This window comes from Drosophila miranda, chromosome 2 (assembly GCF_003369915.1).
Source record: "Drosophila miranda strain MSH22 chromosome 2, D.miranda_PacBio2.1, whole genome shotgun sequence".
Taxonomy (NCBI): domain Eukaryota; kingdom Metazoa; phylum Arthropoda; class Insecta; order Diptera; family Drosophilidae; genus Drosophila; species Drosophila miranda.
The window spans coordinates 11,664,144-11,683,199 of record NC_046675.1 but is presented as its reverse complement, the minus strand read 5'-3'; the positions used below and the strand labels follow the sequence as shown (position 1 = coordinate 11,683,199).

At 47.1% G+C, this 19,056-nt stretch overlaps 4 protein-coding genes and 1 long non-coding RNA gene across 5 annotated transcripts; 3 read left to right on the top strand and 2 right to left on the bottom strand.

Annotated features, from left to right (window-relative positions):
• Positions 1-6,102: 6,102 nt before the first annotated feature.
• On the top strand, positions 6,103-6,805 carry LOC108154539 (hepatoma-derived growth factor-related protein 2). The gene has a single exon (XM_017284841.2). It carries the CDS (start codon positions 6,188-6,190, stop codon positions 6,683-6,685), a length of 498 nt encoding a protein of 165 aa, XP_017140330.1. The 5' UTR covers positions 6,103-6,187; the 3' UTR covers positions 6,686-6,805.
• Positions 6,806-7,691: 886 nt separating this feature from the next.
• LOC108153944 lies at positions 7,692-7,883 on the bottom strand. The gene has a single exon (XM_017284041.2). The coding sequence runs from the start codon at positions 7,881-7,883 to the stop codon at positions 7,692-7,694; it is 192 nt and encodes a 63-aa protein (XP_017139530.2).
• Positions 7,884-9,478: 1,595 nt separating this feature from the next.
• On the bottom strand, positions 9,479-10,675 carry LOC108157796. Its single transcript, XR_001775214.2, has 3 exons — positions 10,283-10,675; positions 10,026-10,189; positions 9,479-9,958 (listed from the first exon to the last, which is right to left on the bottom strand). It is a non-coding gene; the product is annotated as an uncharacterized LOC108157796 (long non-coding RNA).
• Positions 10,676-10,685: 10 nt separating this feature from the next.
• Positions 10,686-12,064, top strand: LOC108157794 (protein arginine N-methyltransferase 1). Its single transcript, XM_017289989.2, has 3 exons — positions 10,686-10,783; positions 10,847-11,283; positions 11,335-12,064. The coding sequence occupies exons 2-3, from the start codon at positions 10,862-10,864 to the stop codon at positions 11,966-11,968; spliced, it is 1,056 nt and encodes a 351-aa protein (XP_017145478.1). The 5' UTR covers positions 10,686-10,783; positions 10,847-10,861; the 3' UTR covers positions 11,969-12,064.
• Positions 12,065-13,191: 1,127 nt separating this feature from the next.
• LOC108157820 (protein arginine N-methyltransferase 1) lies at positions 13,192-14,875 on the top strand. The gene is made up of 3 exons (XM_017290019.2): positions 13,192-13,638; positions 13,699-13,928; positions 13,988-14,875. Exons 1-3 carry the CDS (start codon positions 13,312-13,314, stop codon positions 14,784-14,786), a joined length of 1,356 nt encoding a protein of 451 aa, XP_017145508.1. The 5' UTR covers positions 13,192-13,311; the 3' UTR covers positions 14,787-14,875.
• Positions 14,876-19,056: the final 4,181 nt, after the last annotated feature.

The window sequence follows — 19,056 nt, the reverse complement described above, 5'->3', positions numbered from 1 at the left end:
GGCCAGATCATACCCGGCTCAGGCATACGGATATGTAAATTTGATTGGTGAGTATTTTGCATTCTCGCCAGCCCGCAAGCCAACGGGGCTCGGCTTGGTCTCTTTTGTTGGCCATTAGTAAAACTCTCTTAATTGCAGTTGTGTGTGTCTCTCCTTGCCCTTTCTGGACTTAACAGCCTTTTAATTAATCGCCCGAGTTGAACAAATTCTTAATGAGTCTTTAATTAATCGCCAAAACGAAATGTGAGCCACTCTCTCGCGGCTTTCAAAATACGAAATATTTAAATTTAATTGTGACTTGATTTCTGTGATGGCCTCTCCCTACCTCTGTCTCTGTCCCTTGTACATTATGCCTTCTCAGTCTGTCGCTGTGGCTGTGGCTCCACCCCTGAGGTGTCTGAAACGAGTTTCGACGCTTCCAAAAACTGTTGGCTTGATTATTTGGTTGTTTTATTAATACTCGTCAAAACAATCCTCAAACAGCTTTGTGTTTTTGGGTTTCTTAAGTTATGCTTCAGAGCTTCATTAGAGATCGTCTAGCGGTTTTTTCTGGCTAGACAGACCTCCTTGGGGGGCGTTTCTATGCTTTGTTCGATCAATTTTCCAATTTATTAAGCTGTCGTTGTAGTGAATGATGAACGAACATCATCAGTGGCGCAGTCAAGCCAAGTGCAGTGGGGCGTATACTTATTGTAGGCCAGTTTTCTATGGCCAACCAGCGCCCACTCATCCGCCAATTCTGTGTTCTATTGCATTCCCTTCTGGCCGCCTCAGCCATCTTCGACCAGGCCCGCAGCGCAAACTGGATTGGGTCCGAATGGCACTCGGTGCGGATTGTCGTTGTGTTAATTTATGCGCTTCAAGGTGTTTGCCTTTTTACGCTTATTGGCAGCTTACTTCCCTGTTTTTCCTTTGAGAAATGGGCTTTTTTCGATCATATTTGCATTGCTAGTTAATTGTTTGCATTTCGCCGAGCAAGCGAAGGGAGTGGCTGCTATATGACCAATTATGGCAGCCCCCACGGCTAAGAGCTGATCAATAGGAGAGTTCTTGGTCTGGCATTAATCAAGGGGGAAACTATCATGCGAATGCACAGAGAGAAACAAATCGAAAGCCATGAGAAATGGTAGGCAATTTCAATGCCCAGCGATCTCTAGTATAGAGATCTTCTAATATCAGTCCTCGGCCGATCTACAAGAGTTCAAGCGATCTGTCTCTTTACTCCACAGAAGCCGATCTCCCAGATTGAACCGTTCACACTCATCCATTTCAATGAAAATCCAGGGAGCGAATCCCAGTATTGCTCCGTAACCTATCCCTCCATGGATGCCACCGCATGTGTCCCATTGTGATCGTGTTCGCCTCAGCGCTTAACATTTGACCATCGATCGGAGCGGAAGCGTGAAATACAACATGCGGCATGGCGGCAGTCGACTATAATGCAGATACCGATACAAATACAAATCTGTTTTGCCATTGCCAGGGCCTGTTGGTTATAAATTTTATGCATTTTGCGCATAGTTTGCCATTTTGCCACTTTAACATTATTGTTATGATGATAAGCGAGCCACAGTCAGAGGCAGAGCCAGAGCCACAGAGAGATGGTTCCAGGGTCCAGGCCATGCCGTACGTGCTGGGTCCCAGATTCATCCTGGAGTTGCCCACAGTCTCAGGCTCCGCTGCATCCCATGTCCATGACTGCCTGTCCGGTCCGGTCCGCATCCTGCCTTCTCCTTTGTCCGCTGTTTGCTGATCTTCAATGCGATCTGCAGCTTGTTTGGCTTTCCTCTGTATTTAAAACCATTTCATTTTCTGGGGGCCAAAGTGTGAATATAATTTAATGTGCCTGCGCCCGTGTCCGTCCGACTGTTCCTCCGTTCGGGCTGCCCATCTGTGTGCGCAATTTTCAATATCTCCTGTTGTCCCTGCTGCAGAAAGATTATTTATTATGCTTGATTGGTTTTCAAGTGATCATAAAGTAAGTGATCGTCGTGTTGGCCCCGGCTCTTGGCCAATTGTGGCGCTGTCCGTTGGCATTGAGTTGGCCAGGCTCTGGCGTTAATATGTAGATTTGAAGGCGTAGATTTATGTCCAATGGGGTGGAGTAGGAGTAGGAGTAGGAGCTGGAGCTGCGGTTGGAGTTGCCATATGAATATGAGTAGGAGGCCGGTCGACTTGACCCTGCTGGCAGAGATAACTTCATCTGGGATACATGCACTCCCTGGCCACATATCCAGGGCCATATCCTGCTCGAACTCCCACAAATGGCCTCCAACATTTTAGCATTTAATTGACATTGATGATCGCCCCACTGGACAAGTCTGAGAACGCGTCAGGTATGGTATCCTATCCTATCCAGCTGGTATACCTCTCTGGCATACCAAGTGCCCGGGCCAGGGAATTATTAATTTTCATATCGGAGATGAGAGGAGAGGAGGAGGAGGAAAGGAGCCATGTGTCAGCTGTGCTCGCCATCAAGCTGGACATGAAGAAGACATACAAAATAAATTTTCTGGCATTTGCAGACAGCCGGCAGACAATGCGAATGGGTGTGGGATCCTATTTCTTGGATTTCTCTTTCTGCCGATGCCTGTTTTCAGGTTGCGTTTCTAGGTCCAATCATTCAGGGTTTGTCTATTGCGGCACCAAATGTTAAATGCCTGAAATCAACGCCGAGTCATTGGTGCTGCCTCCCTCCCAGCCGAGAGCTTTGTCTGCTCTTTGGCTCTGGCTTTGGCTCTGGCTTTGGCTCTGGCTTTCTTCGAGCTGTTGTCGGGTGTGTGTTTTGTTTTCGCTTCTTTAAATGAACGTTATTAAAGAGATGTTTATCGCTGAGTGATTTATTCATTAAAAAAACATTTATTAGCCAGAAACAAGCTGCTTGGTGTGTTCATGCGTGTGTGCGTGCCAGCAACTCACATCGCATTCACATTCACCATCACCATCATATTCACATTCACATTTACATTCACATTCACATTCGTCCATTTGGCCGTCTTCGGCTGGCTGGCCCGCTTTTGGACGCCTCGTCTGCCTCGTCGCCTCATTTGTGCGGCATTAAAATGCAAAAGCGTGTTTGGTTTGTTCCTGGAAAACTGCAAAGCCCACACCACACCGCACCCTTCCCCACCTAACACCCTTCTCACTTCTTATCAGAATTGCGGGTGTGGACTCTGCCAGGTGAGGCATGCGGCTGGCTTTGTTTTATGAACTTGCATATTTCCACTCTTTGCCAGAGTGTGTGTGTGTGTGCGGGTGTGCGTTTTAATCACTTAATTAGAGAGTCTCTTAATTGACTTGGTCTTATGGCGAATTATGCACACAATTGAGGTGGCGTTGGTGTTGTGTTGCAGGAAATGTGCCTTAATTGCGCCGAGTTCGTGCCTTAAGTCTTTTGTTCAGTGGTGCCTGCAGACCCATTGAGAGGGTGAGGATGTTTTGAATGAACTGGAGGACACCTCTAATCGGAGAAAGGTCCCATTTCGCTAGTGTGTAGACATCTGCAACAACAATGTCATTATATATCTGGGTTATCATTGCCATTGCCCTCCCAAGCGCCGGCTCGACCTGTTCTTCTGTACGTATACACCGCAATCAGCTAACCCATTCATTAGCCCCATTGGCCTTCCTCCGCAAACCTGTTGATGAGCTCGACTTGATTTTATGGTCGATTTTCTCCAATTTGATTATATGTCCACAGTTGCCATTTAGAGCCAGACACACCCCTGTCTTTGTCCATTTGTCCATTGCCTAAGTGCAATGGGAAATCGTCTCGTTCTGTGCAGACATTTCAATTAGCATTTTGGCTAAGCATAACGTAAATATTGGTTGGTTGGTTCTGGCGATGCTGATGCTGACCATGTCCAGTCAATGAAACCAATAAAACGGCACAAACCTCATCGTAACATAAATACTTGTTAGTCGCCATAGAAAGCATGACATTCGGGTCCACAGTGCTTGTCGTTTGTTAATCACCAAGCACCACTCCACGTCACTCCTGCTCCGGCCAGGGCCCATCCATGGCCCATCCGCGGCTATGCATCATCAAACTGAGGCTTGCCTGGTGGGATGGCAGCCTGGTGCCTTCTTCTGCCTTTTGGTGTCATAAGGAAGCGTCTAAATGATTCATAATTTATGCCTGGGCTCTTTTGCCTGTCGCTGGCCATGGTCATTGCTATTCCCATTCTCTCTCCCATTCCCATTCCCACTCCCAATCCTATTCACTTGGTCATTCAATGGTTTCGTTACTTAATTTTTCCAGCTTAACGCTATGGCTTGTGCCTCTTGGCCAGGCCTCCTCCTGCTGCTGCCTCTCCCTCTCCCTCTCCCTGTCCATGTCTCTCTCCTCGTGTAATTGTAATGCATTTTGGGCTGGTAAAGTGCGTGGCCGTCGTCGTCATCATCGTCGTCGTCGTCGTTGTCGTAGTTGTGGCTGTCGTTTGTCTGGGCGGTTGATAGTTGAAAAAATTACTTACAAATTACATGCGTAGCTTTTGCCCCCGTGCCGCCTTCAGCTTGTTTGCTTAATGTGCTTTGTGCCTGCCACACTAGAACGGGAAAGGCTGTGCCAGGGGCAGGGGCTGTGGCAGAGCCTGATAGGTATTAGCGCTGTGTCTCGTGGCTGGCTCGTAAATTGCATTTTCTAATTGAATTCTGAGCACTGCGGCGGCAAGTGACAGTCCGGAGAGGTCGCCACTATCACCAGCTCTATGGACAGACAATCCTACCCACCACCATATATGTACTCGTATGTACATATTATATGTAGAAGTTGGGGGAAAGATCCAACACCTTCGGGCTGCCACTGGTTCCTAGAACTCGGCTCTGGTTAATTTCCCATCATTATTGCATTTATGCCAAGTGCAAGGCTAATTAGCATATAAAATATGGTTGTAATTACGGCTGGTAAATAATGCAATTTTGCAAATTTTATAGGCCATGTTTGTGTTAAATTAAAATTATTATAATTGAGTTATGGTGGAAAGGGCTGAAGCTGAAGTCGAAGGGCTCGTTGGCGAATATCTTTGGCTTAGTGGAATTTCGCGTGGTTTAAAATGCAGCGCGGAACATGGCCATAAAGTGTAGCTGCGTTTAGCTTAAACAAGTCGACAATTTAAAAAGCCAATTTGCGCATAATACGACGAACGTGAGCGAAAATTTAAAACAGAATCGCACACAGAAACAGGCAAGGGTAGCGTGTTTCGCTTGCCTGTATGTCCGCGCAAATTTCCACGCCAATGACCATTAATGCAAATGTTGTTTGCTCATTACGGAATCGTTGACCGCCCACAAATACTCGGTCATACCATATGACCCAGTTCGATCTGCCATTTGAATTCAAATTTGAACTCAATTTTAAAATGCATCGATATGTGATCGATAGGAACACTTCCCATGCAACCTTGCGTCCAAGTCGTTATCGAAAATTTGTTTTGTTCGATTTCAAAATTTTGTCAATTCGATCTTTGTAAAATAAGAGAAAGACAATATTGGAAGTCGAGACGGAGTCTGTTGTCATAAAAATACTTTAAAAGCCACATACCAAATTTTCGATTAACTGTATCATCCGATGCGCCCAAAAAAATTATAGTCGAAATTTGCGAACCAAATTTAAGTTGTGCGCCAAATCATAAAAAACACAACCCCTCAAGAGAGAGACAGAAAATGAGTTAGTCACTGCAAATTGGCTCTATCGACTCGCCTATTAATGCTGATCAAGAATATATATAATACGCCCCCTCTTATTTATAAATAAGCAAGCCTGCAATTCAAATAAAATCATGTAACCTAAAATTTGTGCTAAAGCATCTTGATTTTTATTCCATATATACATATACATATACGCATTCACATACACACATACTCTACATTTGAACTCAATTGCGAGCGGCGCATGCGAGCCATGTGACGACAGTCTGGCAGCACTCGAAGCTCAAAATAATTTTTTTTTTAATCTTTAATTTATTATTTTGTTTGCATCTAAGGCGCAGTAGATGGAATTTGTAATAATCATAATTTCATTATCATTGAACAATTTTAATTTGTAATCATATGTTTAACCATTTTTGAGCTTGCGACGCTATTGATACCGTCGATCTGGCAGCATTGGCAACTCAACTCAACCTTCCGCAGAAAATTGCACAGCAATCAGCATTCATTTCGAGGTTTTATCTGGAAAATTGAAAAAATGGGAAATCGAAGGGGAATAAATAAGTCTCCATTCACCGCTGGACAGTTCGTGTTCGGAAAAGTAAAAGGATCTCGCGCATGGCCAGGCCGACTTATTAAAGAGCTTGGCAGTGCATACAATGTCTATTTCTACGGCACGTGCGACTATGCAAAGGTGGCAAAGAATAACATTTTTGACTTTGAAAAGCATTCTAAGCGGTACGGAAAAGTGCACGATCGGAACTCCAAGGTCTGCCAATTGTTCCAAGCAGCTATGTCGGAAATACAGAAGGCTGTGTCCCAGCCCAGCTCGGATGTTGGCTACTTAAATATGGTGGCTTACCTAGAGCAAAACTGTGGACAGTCGGACTCCGACTCTGACTCGGACTCGGACTCGGGTACTTTGGATTTGAGAGGCGCCGAACTTAAGGGGAAACCCTTTCGTCATATAGTCGCCGACAGCGACACGGACACAGAAACGTCTTCAGAACCAAAAAAAACTCCAAATTTACAATAATATTATGCTAAAATTCCTATTTTTTCTGTATGAAGTAATTTTAACCTCAAATTTGTTCAACGAATATGTATGGGCTTCAAATAAGAAAACTTTGAATAAATAACACCTATGTAACTCCAATTTAAGCCGGAATTTCAGGAACAGGTTGGGATACCAGTCGACTCGTCAAAATGGGTCGCAGGAATTGCTGGCGATTAGGGAGGAGCGGGCGTGCCTCTGGCCATAATGGCCGCTGCGTGATCTCCTGCTGCTGACCTCCACATTTCCCGGCCGCTAATCGAAGCCCACTTTGGGGGCACGTTTTCGCATTAAATGCTGCACCATCAGCACGGACAACCCCTGGACTAGCCTCCCCAGGGGCGTGTGTTTGCAGCCTGTGCCTGCAGGATAGTTTAGCTAAATGCCATCGTAAAAGATCGTCGGCCGTAAAACAAACAAGCCTGCACGGAGCTCATTCCCACCCCACTTTTGGTGATGGCCTCTGGTTTAATTGGACAACGGAACAGCAGCCGGGTCGGCAAAAGGCAGCAGGAGGGACACTGCTTCGATTAACAAATTATCGCCACCGCAGTAAATGAATCGTTGCAGCTTCCGCATCTGCAACATCTACTCGGTACCAGGTACTACCCGAATTCGGGTTAACAAGAGGGCTGCACTGCTGGGGATGCCCCTGCTCCTGCTCCAGCCTGCGATGACCGCAAATCAGATTCAGTGCGCCGGCAATGAGATTTCGCAACCGCATCAATTTGCTTTAATGCCAAAAATGTTTTTGCATTACTCCAACAGATTGCGGCAGCTGCCGAATCGGAGGAGGAGTTGCCGATCTGCGAGATCTGTTGGTGGCTCCAGCATCCTTCCCGACAGCTGTCGTTGTCCTGTGTTTCTCTGCGGTCAGCCGGGGCCAGATTGTTAAGGAGTTTAGTCAGATATGCATATGCATGCAGGCTGTGGACTGGTATCCCATCTGATTCCTGGATGCGATCCCGATCCCGATCCCGGTCCCCTGTCAAATGCAGTAAAATGTCAAATTAATGTTACAACATGTCCAACAACTTTTGATGACATTTGACAATGTTGAGTGGAAATTCCTGCAGGTGACGCAATTTCCCTGTAATTTGTTTGGCCGCACGTACGTGGCATGGGCATGGACATGGGGCATGGACTTCGACTTCGACTTCGACTTCGTCTTCGATTCCATGCGGCAGTGTCAGCGCGTTTGTGCCTGCCCAGCATTAACAAAAAACCACTACGAAATACGCCAAGGGACCTGCAACTGTTTCGAGTTCTAGATGAGTGTGTGTGCTGGCTGCCGCTGCCGCTGCCGCTGCCGTGTGGTTGGCTGGCTGGCGGCTGGGGCTGGGGCTTGCCCCGCTCGGTGTGGCAAGGTGTCAATGTGTGGGCATGTCGCACACGTGTGCTGCTTGCCTCTTGCCCTAGGGCCATAAATTTACTTAGTTTATTTGCTGCTACCACTGCTCCTGCCACAGACCAGACAATGCGGGGACGCGCGGCCCAGTTCAGCGGAAATTTGTGAAGGAAATCAAATTAAAATTTTGCTAATTTATCAGTCGCTCCAAAATCGTGAGCTCCAGTCCGTCCACTGTCCGCCAGGGGGGCGCTAATTGGCCAACAGAGGAATGGTCAAAAGGGGACCTGAGGTAGGGATTGGACAGAGTTTGGTGCGAAATTTTTGCATTTTATCGAAACGACTTCATCAGAGCCCTGGACTGAGGCCCGCTTCGAGGTCCGAAACAAAGGCATTCTAATTAAAATTCCCAAGTGTCAAAAATTTTATTTATTTCTTTGCCAAAGTAAGTGCATCAATCAAATTTTTGCACAACCAGCAATTAATTTTTTGGTCATCCGCAGGGGAGGATTGCCAGGGCTGAGAGCCGAGTGGCAGCTCTGTTAAAATCAAATTGCCGCATCGTTAACACCCCAGGGAAAGTCGATTGGATTTTGGAATTGGCATCGTATAAGAACTGGGTTTCTCTGGTTAATCGATGACTGATTGTCCAGCCACACAGCAACACAGGGGAGAGGAGATGTGGTTTCAGAACTTGGCCTCAAAGTGGAGGTGGTTTGCTGTCTAGGGTATGCTCTCTATTAAAACGATTATGATAGGCCAATCCACCCCTCGTTTCGGTACATTTTGTAGCCTTTTGTTGGGCCTTCGAGTGAGCACATGTTATTATTTTTATTTGCTTTTGATGAAGTGGTTGACTACAATCGACCCTCCGCAGCCACTTCCAGCCACCCTCAAAGACAAGCTTCGAGCCCCCCGCTAGGGACAATGCCCAAAGTGGTAGAGCCATCAATTTTCTATGTTTATGGCCATGCCGTCTTGTGGGTCAGCAGGTGGAAATCTAGCTAGTCTCTCCTCTGATTCATGCATAATTGGCTGATGTCGGACATTTGGTAATACACGACAAATGCGCTCCAAGTATGTCGAAGAAGACATCATCGAATTGAATATGCAAAGCATCAACGCATTTTTATTTGCCACAGTGGGTGGCATTCTCAATGGGAACACCGCAGCAGCACCGCGACAGCACAACACTAATGGAAACTTGCGTAGCTATTTAATTGATTTGTGCCAAAAGTTTTATAGGTTTTTAAAGCCAGCCCGAACACAGGGCTGAATAAATGGATTCGATTGTTGGCCAGGCCCGGGTCCGGGCCCAGGCCCAGGCCCACTCCCAGTCGCCATCGCAGGTAGGAGGGGGACAGAGACCCCCCGCCTGATGAGCGGGCCTAATTATGGAACGACCAAAATGGCAAATTAGCATAAAATTTAGCAACATTAAAAATTATACTTTATTGTGCTCCAATCCCTCGCGTGTGTGCTCCTTTTTATCGTTGCTCTGTGACTAAATTGATTAATGAGCCAATTTAATAGTTTCGTCTGCTTATGGAGATATTTTTATGACACTTCAAAAATTATGACGAGCATATCCAGGTATTTTTTCACTTTAACCGTTGGGCGCATGTTGCACAATTTGTATTCAGCCTTCTCGTTTTGGGCCCACAGTGAAAGTGCTCGATCGTAGTGCCGTACCGGCAGGCGTAGAGCTCTTAAAATTTGGCTATAAACCTGGCCTTTAGGGCTGTGCGGATTAGACGGGTTTTGGTACGGCGTTGAGGTGTTGGCGGCATAGATCTTTCACGGATTTTGGTGATAGGCGGTTGCGTGGGTGGATCCATTTTTTTTGGAAGTTTTAATGGGTCCATTAAAGGTGGCTTTTGATTTATCTGGTTTTTTCCATTGAGATGCTAAAAGAGAGGATGGAATAGGATGTTATTGATGAGTTTTTGAGTAGCTAGAGATAGAGGATATAACCGATTGTTGGATACTATTGGCATGCTATAGTCGGATTTCTTGAGTTTGCCTTTTTATGGTCCGATCTCGTAGATGGGTTGGTGTTGCGCATCCAACCAGAATCTCTGCCTTATAAAATGATTACATCCGTTCTCTTTAATGGATTTCGTGTCTTGCAATTGGATCTGTAAAAAAAGTAAAGTAAATTAGCGGTTCTTGGATATAGACGGTACACAAATAAATCATATTACCCAACCTGAGCAATGCCTTAAACTTACCAAGAGTCAGTATATGGTTCGGATCCCTTTAAAAGGTGCACTCTTATCTTCTTTCCCACTTCTAGGAGGGAGAAAATTGAATGCTAGTCATACATGTCTAGTCTGAGCGACGAGTGAAGTATAATTCTTATTAAATGGCAGTACGAAAAGTTGCTTAAATATTAGACATTAACAATTGCTAGAAGATTCTTTGCAGCTGGAGTCGGGTTTCTTAGCATCCAATACTTCTTAAGGTCCGTTTATATTCAGTAATACAAATATATAAGTCACATATGCACATACTCTGAGGAAAAACAGAGCAAAGCAAATTGTAATTTTGTAACAAAATGCGGATACGCATTATCAGCTGATTATGAGACAATGTGACCATTTTATTAACAGCTTCTGACAGATAAGATGCAGTGTTGCATATTGCATGACTTTTTGGCTTTTTGCGAGAAAAGAAAAATTAATATTGTAGTTAAACAAGTTGGGAAAAACATATAAAATAGTGCCTGTGTGGTATTATATAAAACATTGTCAGATCAGATTCGAATTCATATATAATTTAAAATCTTTTTCTAGTTGTGAATTGTCGGAATGTCGGGTGACGAGGTCGATGTTTCCAGCCGCAAGTTGAAGAATCTCACGCTGAATGAGGAGCTGGAGGAGAGCGTCTTCTTTCAGACCTACTCTCGCCTGGAGACGCACATGGACCTGCTAAAGGACACAGCGCGCACCATGGCCTATCGCGATGCCATTGAACAGAACCGAAAGCTCTTCGAAGGCAAGGTCGTTCTGGATGTGGGCTGCGGGATGGGGATTCTCTCGCTCTTTGCGGCCAAGGCGGGGGCCAGCAAGGTGATAGGAGTGGAGAACGCGGACATTGCCGCATTGGCCAGGCAGATAGTGAAGGATAATGGAAAGGAGAACGTGGTGAATGTTGTCCAGGGGCTGATCGAGGAGGTGGAGCTGCCAGATGGCATTCAGCAGGTGGACATAATCGTGTCCGAGTGGATGGGGTGAGTAACCGAACCAGGGAGCACTCTCCTACTTACTTCTCTTCTCATTAGGAACGCCTTGTACATGGAGGGCATGCTGCACTCGGTGCTCTTCGCCCGCGACAAGTGGCTGCGCCCCGGAGGCCTGGTCCTGCCCAATGTGGCCCATCTGTGGATATCCGGTGCCTGTGATCCGCATCGGTCTCTCAACAATGACTTCTGGAACAACGTGGAGGGCTTCGACATGAGCAGCGTCGGGATTCAGGTTTCCCATGAGGCGGTCGTGGACTGTGTAGCCTCCCAGAATGTGCTGACGAGCGAGTATCTCGTGCACACGACTCGCCTGGAGAGCGCCCTAAACAAACCGATAAAGTTTCGCTCTATGTTTGAGCTGGAGGTCCTCCGCACCGGGATAATCCATTCGATGATCTTGTGCTTTGACGTGGCCTTCTTAGGGGGCCAGACGGAGAGGCCCGTGACGCTTTCCACCTCGCCACAGGCGCCTTGGACGCACTGGGAGCAGACCATCCTGCACCTGGACAATCCCCTTTATGTCCAGGCCAAAGAACGGATCGTCGGCGGCTTCGGGATGTTTCCCAGCTCGGAGAACAGTCGCTGCATGAACTTCGAGCTGGGCATCCGCTCCAAGGGAGCCAAGGGCCAGGCGTCGCTCTTCAAGTACTTTACCTCCTCTCAGAAGCAGTAGCTCGTGGGGATCGGGGATCGTATGGTGAGATGACTCAAATGCCATCAACAGATATTCGCCTTATTCGCGTCGACCATTAAATGCGCTGAACAGAAATGATAACTGCCATAAAATGGGTCGTTAAACGAGGGTCGAGAAGTGCCTCGGGGACGGCAATCAATCGCGTCGAAGCTTAGAAAGTGGACAACCGAAATCGAAATGTTAACGACTTTCTTAACAAATTAATTTCGAAGCCAGAAAAGAGCTTAGATCCCCCAATCCAGACGCAATCGGGAATGTGAAAATGTCTGTGTCTGCTGCTCTTCTCCCCTAATTAATTGATGGCCCGTCGTATAAATTTGTGAAAGCCAACGCCGTGGGCCCACAATGAACGCCTTTTATGCGTTTATAACTCTATTTACTATTTTAGCCATTTACATTGTCTCGTTTCGTCTCGAGGTGCCCTACACACACAAATTCTGTGTCGATTTCGAGGGTCGAGAGGCTCCAGAAATCTCTTGTCAGCTCGTTTTGTGTTTGTGCATGGCCGGCCTTTGTTAATGGCAGTTCTTAAAAAGCCATAAAACTGCTTTATACGTTCATGAAATTAATATGCACACCATTATTGGACATGATTATAAAATATTGGTTATCTAGCGCACACAAAAGCGCCACAAATGAGGCAACGTCCAACGGGCAATGGACGACGAAGATCTTTGATTTCTGGCCAACACTTGTTCCAGCGTTGCTCCCTGCGGCGCACATTAACAAAATTCTAAACAACAGCCACAGCCACAGCCACAGCTACAGATCGCAGCGTAGGCCCAACAAACATCTCAATTTGTATTGCTTCCCGCTTCACCCATTCCAATAGCCATTCCTTGTTCTCCTCCGTCTTGTTGTCTGGGTATCGGATTGCTGGCATTTGTCAACGGAGCGGGACACTGCGCAACGAGCCATCTATAAATTAGAGACTCGTTAGACAGCTTAACCCCGGGCCTGGGCCCATGGGGCTAGTCCTGCCAGAGCCTGTTGATAAGGTGCTACGATCCCACACTTTACTCATAACTAATTGTTGCCACTCGCTCTCGCTTGGCGATAAGCAGTGGAGATGTGGGGGCATGGGAATGTTTACAGCATTCATTCAGTCTAGCGTTCTAGTTCATAATTCTGGGAGAAAAAGTTTCATCACTGAAGCACTGGTTTAAAACTCCGATGCCTAACTTAAATCACCTCTACATTTGTCATTCTCTATTTGTCAACGAACGCGTAACAACTCACTTTAAAATAATAATTTTATTTCACTTTCTGAATAAAACTAAAACAATTTTTTTTCGAGTACACATCAGAGTCTAGAGATAAAAATGAAGTGTGATGTTGTTCCCGTCGAAGATTGGGATCTATTGGAGGTGTCCCGGAGAGAAATGGGCTTTGAAAGGATCCCGGAGGAGCAAATCGACGATGAATCAGTTTTAGGGTTTGATGATTTAGATGAGAATCAGGCCCATACATATTCGGGGAATGAAGAGGATTATTCAGAGGAGCAGGATCCTGATGGGCTTTCAGAAGACAATAGGGACAGCGAATCGCAGGAACAACAGAATGATACGGTAGACATGGTGATGGATCAAAAGTCTGCAGTCGCCCTATGCAAGTTTATTAGCCGCAACTTGGATCTATTCACCAAGAAGGTAATATATGGAAGGATGAAATTTTCCTCCGGCCGTCCAATAACCCCCCACGAACCCTAGATTGTCTTGGACGTAGGCTGCTGCTGCGGCATTCTCAGTCAGTATTGCATCCAGGCTGGGGCTTCGCTGGTCATTGCCACGGGCAATGAGAGTGCTGCTGGATATGTAATGGTGAATGCCACCGCTCATGGATTTGGCAATGTGTTTGTGCCGCTGAAGGGTCCCATTTCCGAGATCGAGCTGCCTTTTGGCCTGACTCATGTTGATGTTATAGTCTCCGAGTGGATCGGGTTGGTACAGAGTTGCCTAGTCGATGGACATCGAGTGTCTAATACTTTTCCCTTCACAGACATTCGGTCTTCGTGGGCTCGCGGTTCCAGGATGTTATCTATGCCCGGGACAAGTGGCTGGTAAAGGGCGGCCTAATCTTTCCGAATATTGGAAAGCTTTATATTACCGGCCTTTATGATAATCCTATCAAGTACACGGCAGGTTATCAGGCCGACACAATTGAAGACGACGAGGACAATCGCACTCACTCTGCTGATGCAGACAATAATTCCGATTGGGAAGACGAGGAAGAACACGATAGGCCAACGCCAAATTTATTAGAGACTCATGTAGGCCCGGTGGATGTCATCAGCGAGAAGTTTCTCCTTAAGTCTGTCGATCTCTACACGGCCCAGGAGGACGAGGATTGCTTCAAAGCACACTTCAAAGTGCGGATTCTGGAGGACGGGCTACTCATAGGTTTTGCACTGCACTCTGAGATTTGGGTGTCAGTGCCCAACAAGAGGGCTAAGCGATTGTTCTCCACTGGGCCCATGCACCCCGTAACCTATCTGAAGCAGACGGTTTTGATACTGGACCAAGAACGTGCTGTTGTGAAGGATAAGCTACTGAAAGGTGGTTTCCGCATATACCGCAATCAAATGCGACGCCGCGGCGTACAGTTCTCCCTGTGGTTAAAAAGTGGCGTCTTTGATCCAGACTTAGAGCCCAAGACAGATTCACGCACAGAAGAATACGATTTTTATTCAGGGATTGAGTCCTTGGGATTATTGTTCGGCGAGGAGCCAATGGCAGAACTAAATTCTGAAGTAGATCTCGACTCTGGGGCAGAGTCGCACACAGTGCCAGAGTTTTAGCGAGCACAAGAGTCAGGGACAGGGTAATACATGTATTAGACACACAGTTTTGTTTAACAAATAAAGGGATTCGAATGCAATGTTCATGCTGATGTCGATGTTGATGTATTCATGGCAACGTTTTAGGTCAGTTCCTCTTAAAGGCCAACACGTCGATCGCTGTTGCTGTTGCTGTTCCTGCAGCTGCGATGGGGATGGGGTTGGGGATGTGTATGTGGATGTGGATGGACTGACGGGATGGGGACTGAGCGATCGTTGGACGATCAAAATTTATGGCCGTGCTGCATCAATTAGGGCGGCGGCGATCCGACGACTGCTAACCGTTGCTACTCAAAGACAATGCCCCAAGCGGGGTCCAGAGTGTGGATCTCTTTTTGTTCGATTTGGGTTTGCCTGTTCCTCTTGTTGCTGCTGTTGCTGTTGCTGTTGCCTTGGCTGAACTGATCGGTGTTTAGCTTTGACGTTGCTACAACGATTTAAAATGATGTCGCGCATAATTCACCGATCGAGGATCGAGGATCGGGATCGGGATCGACCATCAGCGACCACGTTCTGCCAGACTGTGCGTCGTGATTTGGCTCTGGGGTTTGCCCTCGTTTACAGTAAGAGTTCTTTTGTTCTGATCTCATAACTGATCGCTGATCGCACTTGGTTAGCTATAAGGAGCACTGGCCCGGCCCCGATCCTCGATCCTCGATCCTCGACCCTCGGCTAATGTCATTCGCTTGATTTTGAGAGCTCTCCTTTTCTCTCTTCTCCCTTCATCTTCTCTCGATCACATGCTTAAGTGACATTTCGTCTGCTGAAGCTGGAGCTGTAGATGGATGTGGATATGGGTCTGCGTCCGAGTCCCAGTCTGGTTCCGTGATGGATTAGCATCGTTTTGCCGTGAGGATAATGTGTCGTCTGCAATGATTTTCGTTGACATGTGTTTTTTTTTTCGGAAAGCCTGGAACAAGACGCTTTCGATTCGATTCATTTCAGGCCCTGGGTCCGGTTCTCGGAAATAATTATGCTACTTTTGTGCAAAAATAACAGCATTTTTGTACAAATTGCATAAAAATTTAAATTGCCCCGGCAGCAAGATGAACGGATTTTCGGTTTTTTGTGTGTTGTTTCGCGGATTGCGTTCGTCCTGCTGGAAAGCGCAGAAAATTGCTTAATAATGAAATGCCAATGGATTAAGCGCAATTTGTGCGGCATGTGGCCGGTAGACCCACTGATTGTCCCCTGGATCTTTATCTTTATCGTGTTTTTGCTGCTCCCCATCCACCATCAGCCACAATCATCATTATCATCATCATCATCATCATCATCATCATGGAGAAACAACTTCAACACGTTCGATTTGCTGAACTTTATTTTACACCTAACGAGGCTGTGATGGAGGAGCACGAGCACCCTATAACTGGCTCTTTCTCACGCACACTCTCCGGTCGTCCCTTTCGCACGTCGGGGCCTCGGAGCGTTTTCATTAAATTCGCTTAATAGCGCAATATAATTTAAACAAGTAGTAACATAAAATAAAACTCACAGCCACGCACTGAAACTGAAAGGCATAAAGAAGAAGCAAATTACTCCAGAGAACCGAACCGAACCGAACAGAACGTACCAGGCATCGACAACGAATGAACGAATTCGAACTCCTGGACTCCTTTAGTGGCATGCAGTGCGGTGTGGCAAGGGGGGAGAAAGGTAGGAGGACCCTCAGTGGTCTCAGTGGTCTCAGTTCCAGTTCCCTATCCCTATCCCGATCCCGATCCGGATCCCGAACCCAGTTATGGCGCATGGGCGAGACCGCTCCACTGCCCAGTGCAATAAGTTCGCTTAACGAGGGTTTAATTTATGATTTGTTATGTTTCCGGTTCATGTTCTTGTTGCCAGCAAAATTATTGGCCATAAAGCTAAGGTGTGGATTATAGTTGCTGGCAGTAGTGCGAGTGGTAGCAGCCAGGCCAAGTCATTGGGAAAGAGAGGGAGAGCTGATGAGGTCACCCTTAGATATGGCATATGCTATAGGGTTACCAAGAGGTTGTTTAGAGTGTGAGGAGTGCCTAGAAGGAGGGTTTTAAGAAGTTTAGACGCTCATTTGAAGAGGTCACCAATTGTATCATTATCCATTTCACAAACTGCATATCGATCCACTTGTGGAGGGGAGGTCCTATCCCTATCGTTTGCCTCCGTTCAGCAACTGCTTTGGACAGTTTTGTCTGTGGCCACTAATAGTCCTTAATCCTTTCACGCTCACTGTGCATTTTGAGGCGCGGGATCGGGATCGGGATCGGGATCGCGCTGCATCGTTGCGTTGAAAATCGATTTGTATTTTTATTTCCTACCATTTTTTGTGGCTCTTGCGTTGCGTTGGGTTGCGCCTGCGCAAACAACTCGTCCCATGGATAACAACGGATAAGGGAATAAGCAAAGACAAGCCAAGACACCGCACCGGCCAGGAGGTGGACTATCCCGCGAAACGTGCCCAGTAGGAAGGGGCAGGGCGGTGGAGCTGTAGAGCGGACTGTGGCTGGTCGGTCCTCGGTCCTCGGTCCTCGGTCCAAGCAACGCCAACGAGTATCTGGTGGAACATAAATTACGCGACTAACAAGCAGCGCCCCGTGCAGCTAAAAAAGATACAAAAAAAGCTCGCGGAGGGGTCGAGGAGGACAAAAAACACTTCATACTTGGGAACAGACCTGGGGGACGTTAGTCTTGGGCCACAGCCAGGCAATGGGAATGGGCATGGGTATGGGCATGGGCCTTACCAAAGTGAGTTGCACAAAATTATAAATGAAAGCGGGTGTTGGACACTGTTCGTTCGCTCGTAGCATCCCATTCTCGTTCTCGTTCTCATTCCCAATCCCAATCCCCATCCATATCCAGGGACCACATCCACGTCCACGATTAGGTGCAGCAATTTGGTTGGGGCTGTCTGTGATTGAGACCGAGGCAGTGCTCGAAACGAAGTTAAAAATCAAATTAGCGAATGTGTTGAAAATTAAAAACAAATTCACGGATAAATTGCATCTGCCAGATACGCAATTATTATGAGGGCAGGCCCTGGGATGGCAAGGAGAGGACCGCGTGGAGAGGATAAGACATGGCTAACTTATGGACTGAGACAGCCCCTCTATGGCCTCTGTGGATCTGGGGACTGCGCTTGGTTCTGGACTCTGGATTCTCAATTCTGGTTCGGTGTCAGTGGCTGTGTGCGAGTATCTGTGCGCCTGTACCTGTATCTGTGTGTGCCCTCGAGGTGTTGCAATTTGACGTTTTTTACGCGAGTTTTTATTCCATGAAATCCGCATGAATTTCATGAGGATGCAGCAGCCACAGACGCAGCCACAGACGCAGCCGCAGCCGCATCCCCAGCATCGCACGCAGTGCAAATACTTGGCCCTAAATGGCTCTCTCTTTCTCTTGACTTTTTCTGTCTGTCTGTGTCCGTGTTGTTGCTGGCCACGGCGAAAAACACGTCGAATTAACACGCTCTAAGGGGCAGCTGGATGAGTGCTTGTGGTTGGGATGTGGAAATGGGTATGGGTATGGGGATTGGGACTGGGACTGTGCCTCATCAGCCAGGCTTTTTTGTACATTTAAATGTTGGCAAATTAGCTGAAATTTCTTCTCGCAATTTGCATGTGTGCGTGTGTGTGAGTGTGCGGGAAAGAGTATGTGTGAGATATATAATTATAGTAGAATTTTTGGCGAGGGCAAGCTCCTGGCAGCCCAAAAGCCGCTCAGCTGGCGCCGTGTCTGCGGCGACGACTCTGGCAAATAAATCGCGCTGCTGTTGAACTTTTTATCTGCCTGCAGGGACACGACGACGATGAGAGCCGGGGAGGACAGGGACAGGACAGGGCCCTGGACGGCGCAATGGCACTGCTGCTGCCACAGACCTGCCAGAGATGGAAGTCGGCCACGCCCCTTGTTGTCCTGTGTGCTCTGGGAGCTCTGGGGCCTTGGCAAGTTCTCAACGCAACGCAACGCAACTCGGCTTCGGAGTCGGAGTCGAGTTCGGGGCCGTAAAAAAAGGGCGCAAATTTTATGAGCGCATCGTTTAACAAATGAATTTACAACCGTGCAACGCCCAAATGTCTGGCGTTCGAATTCAAATTCCTTGCAACGAAACGAAACGAAACGAAATCTTGGCCCAGCTCCCAGTCCGAAAGCCAAAGCCACAACCAGAACCACTGTCCGAGTCGAAGCCAGAACCTGAGCGGATGACTTACGTAGCACACGGAGGCGTATGCTTCATATGCACACCCAGACGAAC

What these genes read in the sequence shown, in the direction of transcription:
- LOC108157794 (XM_017289989.2), top strand. Translation starts at nt 10,862, where the DNA reads ATGTCGGGTGACGAGGTCGATGTTTCCAGCCGCAAGTTGAAGAATCTC. An exon ending in ATCGTGTCCGAGTGGATGGG is followed by an intron (nt 11,284 to 11,334) that starts GTGAGTAACCGA and finishes TCTTCTCATTAG; the next exon opens with GAACGCCTTGTACATGGAGG.
- LOC108153944 (XM_017284041.2), bottom strand. Translation starts at nt 7,883, where the DNA reads ATGGAATCGAAGACGAAGTCGAAGTCGAAGTCGAAGTCCATGCCCCAT.
- LOC108154539 (XM_017284841.2), top strand. Translation starts at nt 6,188, where the DNA reads ATGGGAAATCGAAGGGGAATAAATAAGTCTCCATTCACCGCTGGACAG.
- LOC108157820 (XM_017290019.2), top strand. Translation starts at nt 13,312, where the DNA reads ATGAAGTGTGATGTTGTTCCCGTCGAAGATTGGGATCTATTGGAGGTG. An exon ending in TGGATCTATTCACCAAGAAG is followed by an intron (nt 13,639 to 13,698) that starts GTAATATATGGA and finishes CACGAACCCTAG; the next exon opens with ATTGTCTTGGACGTAGGCTG. An exon ending in ATAGTCTCCGAGTGGATCGG is followed by an intron (nt 13,929 to 13,987) that starts GTTGGTACAGAG and finishes TTCCCTTCACAG; the next exon opens with ACATTCGGTCTTCGTGGGCT.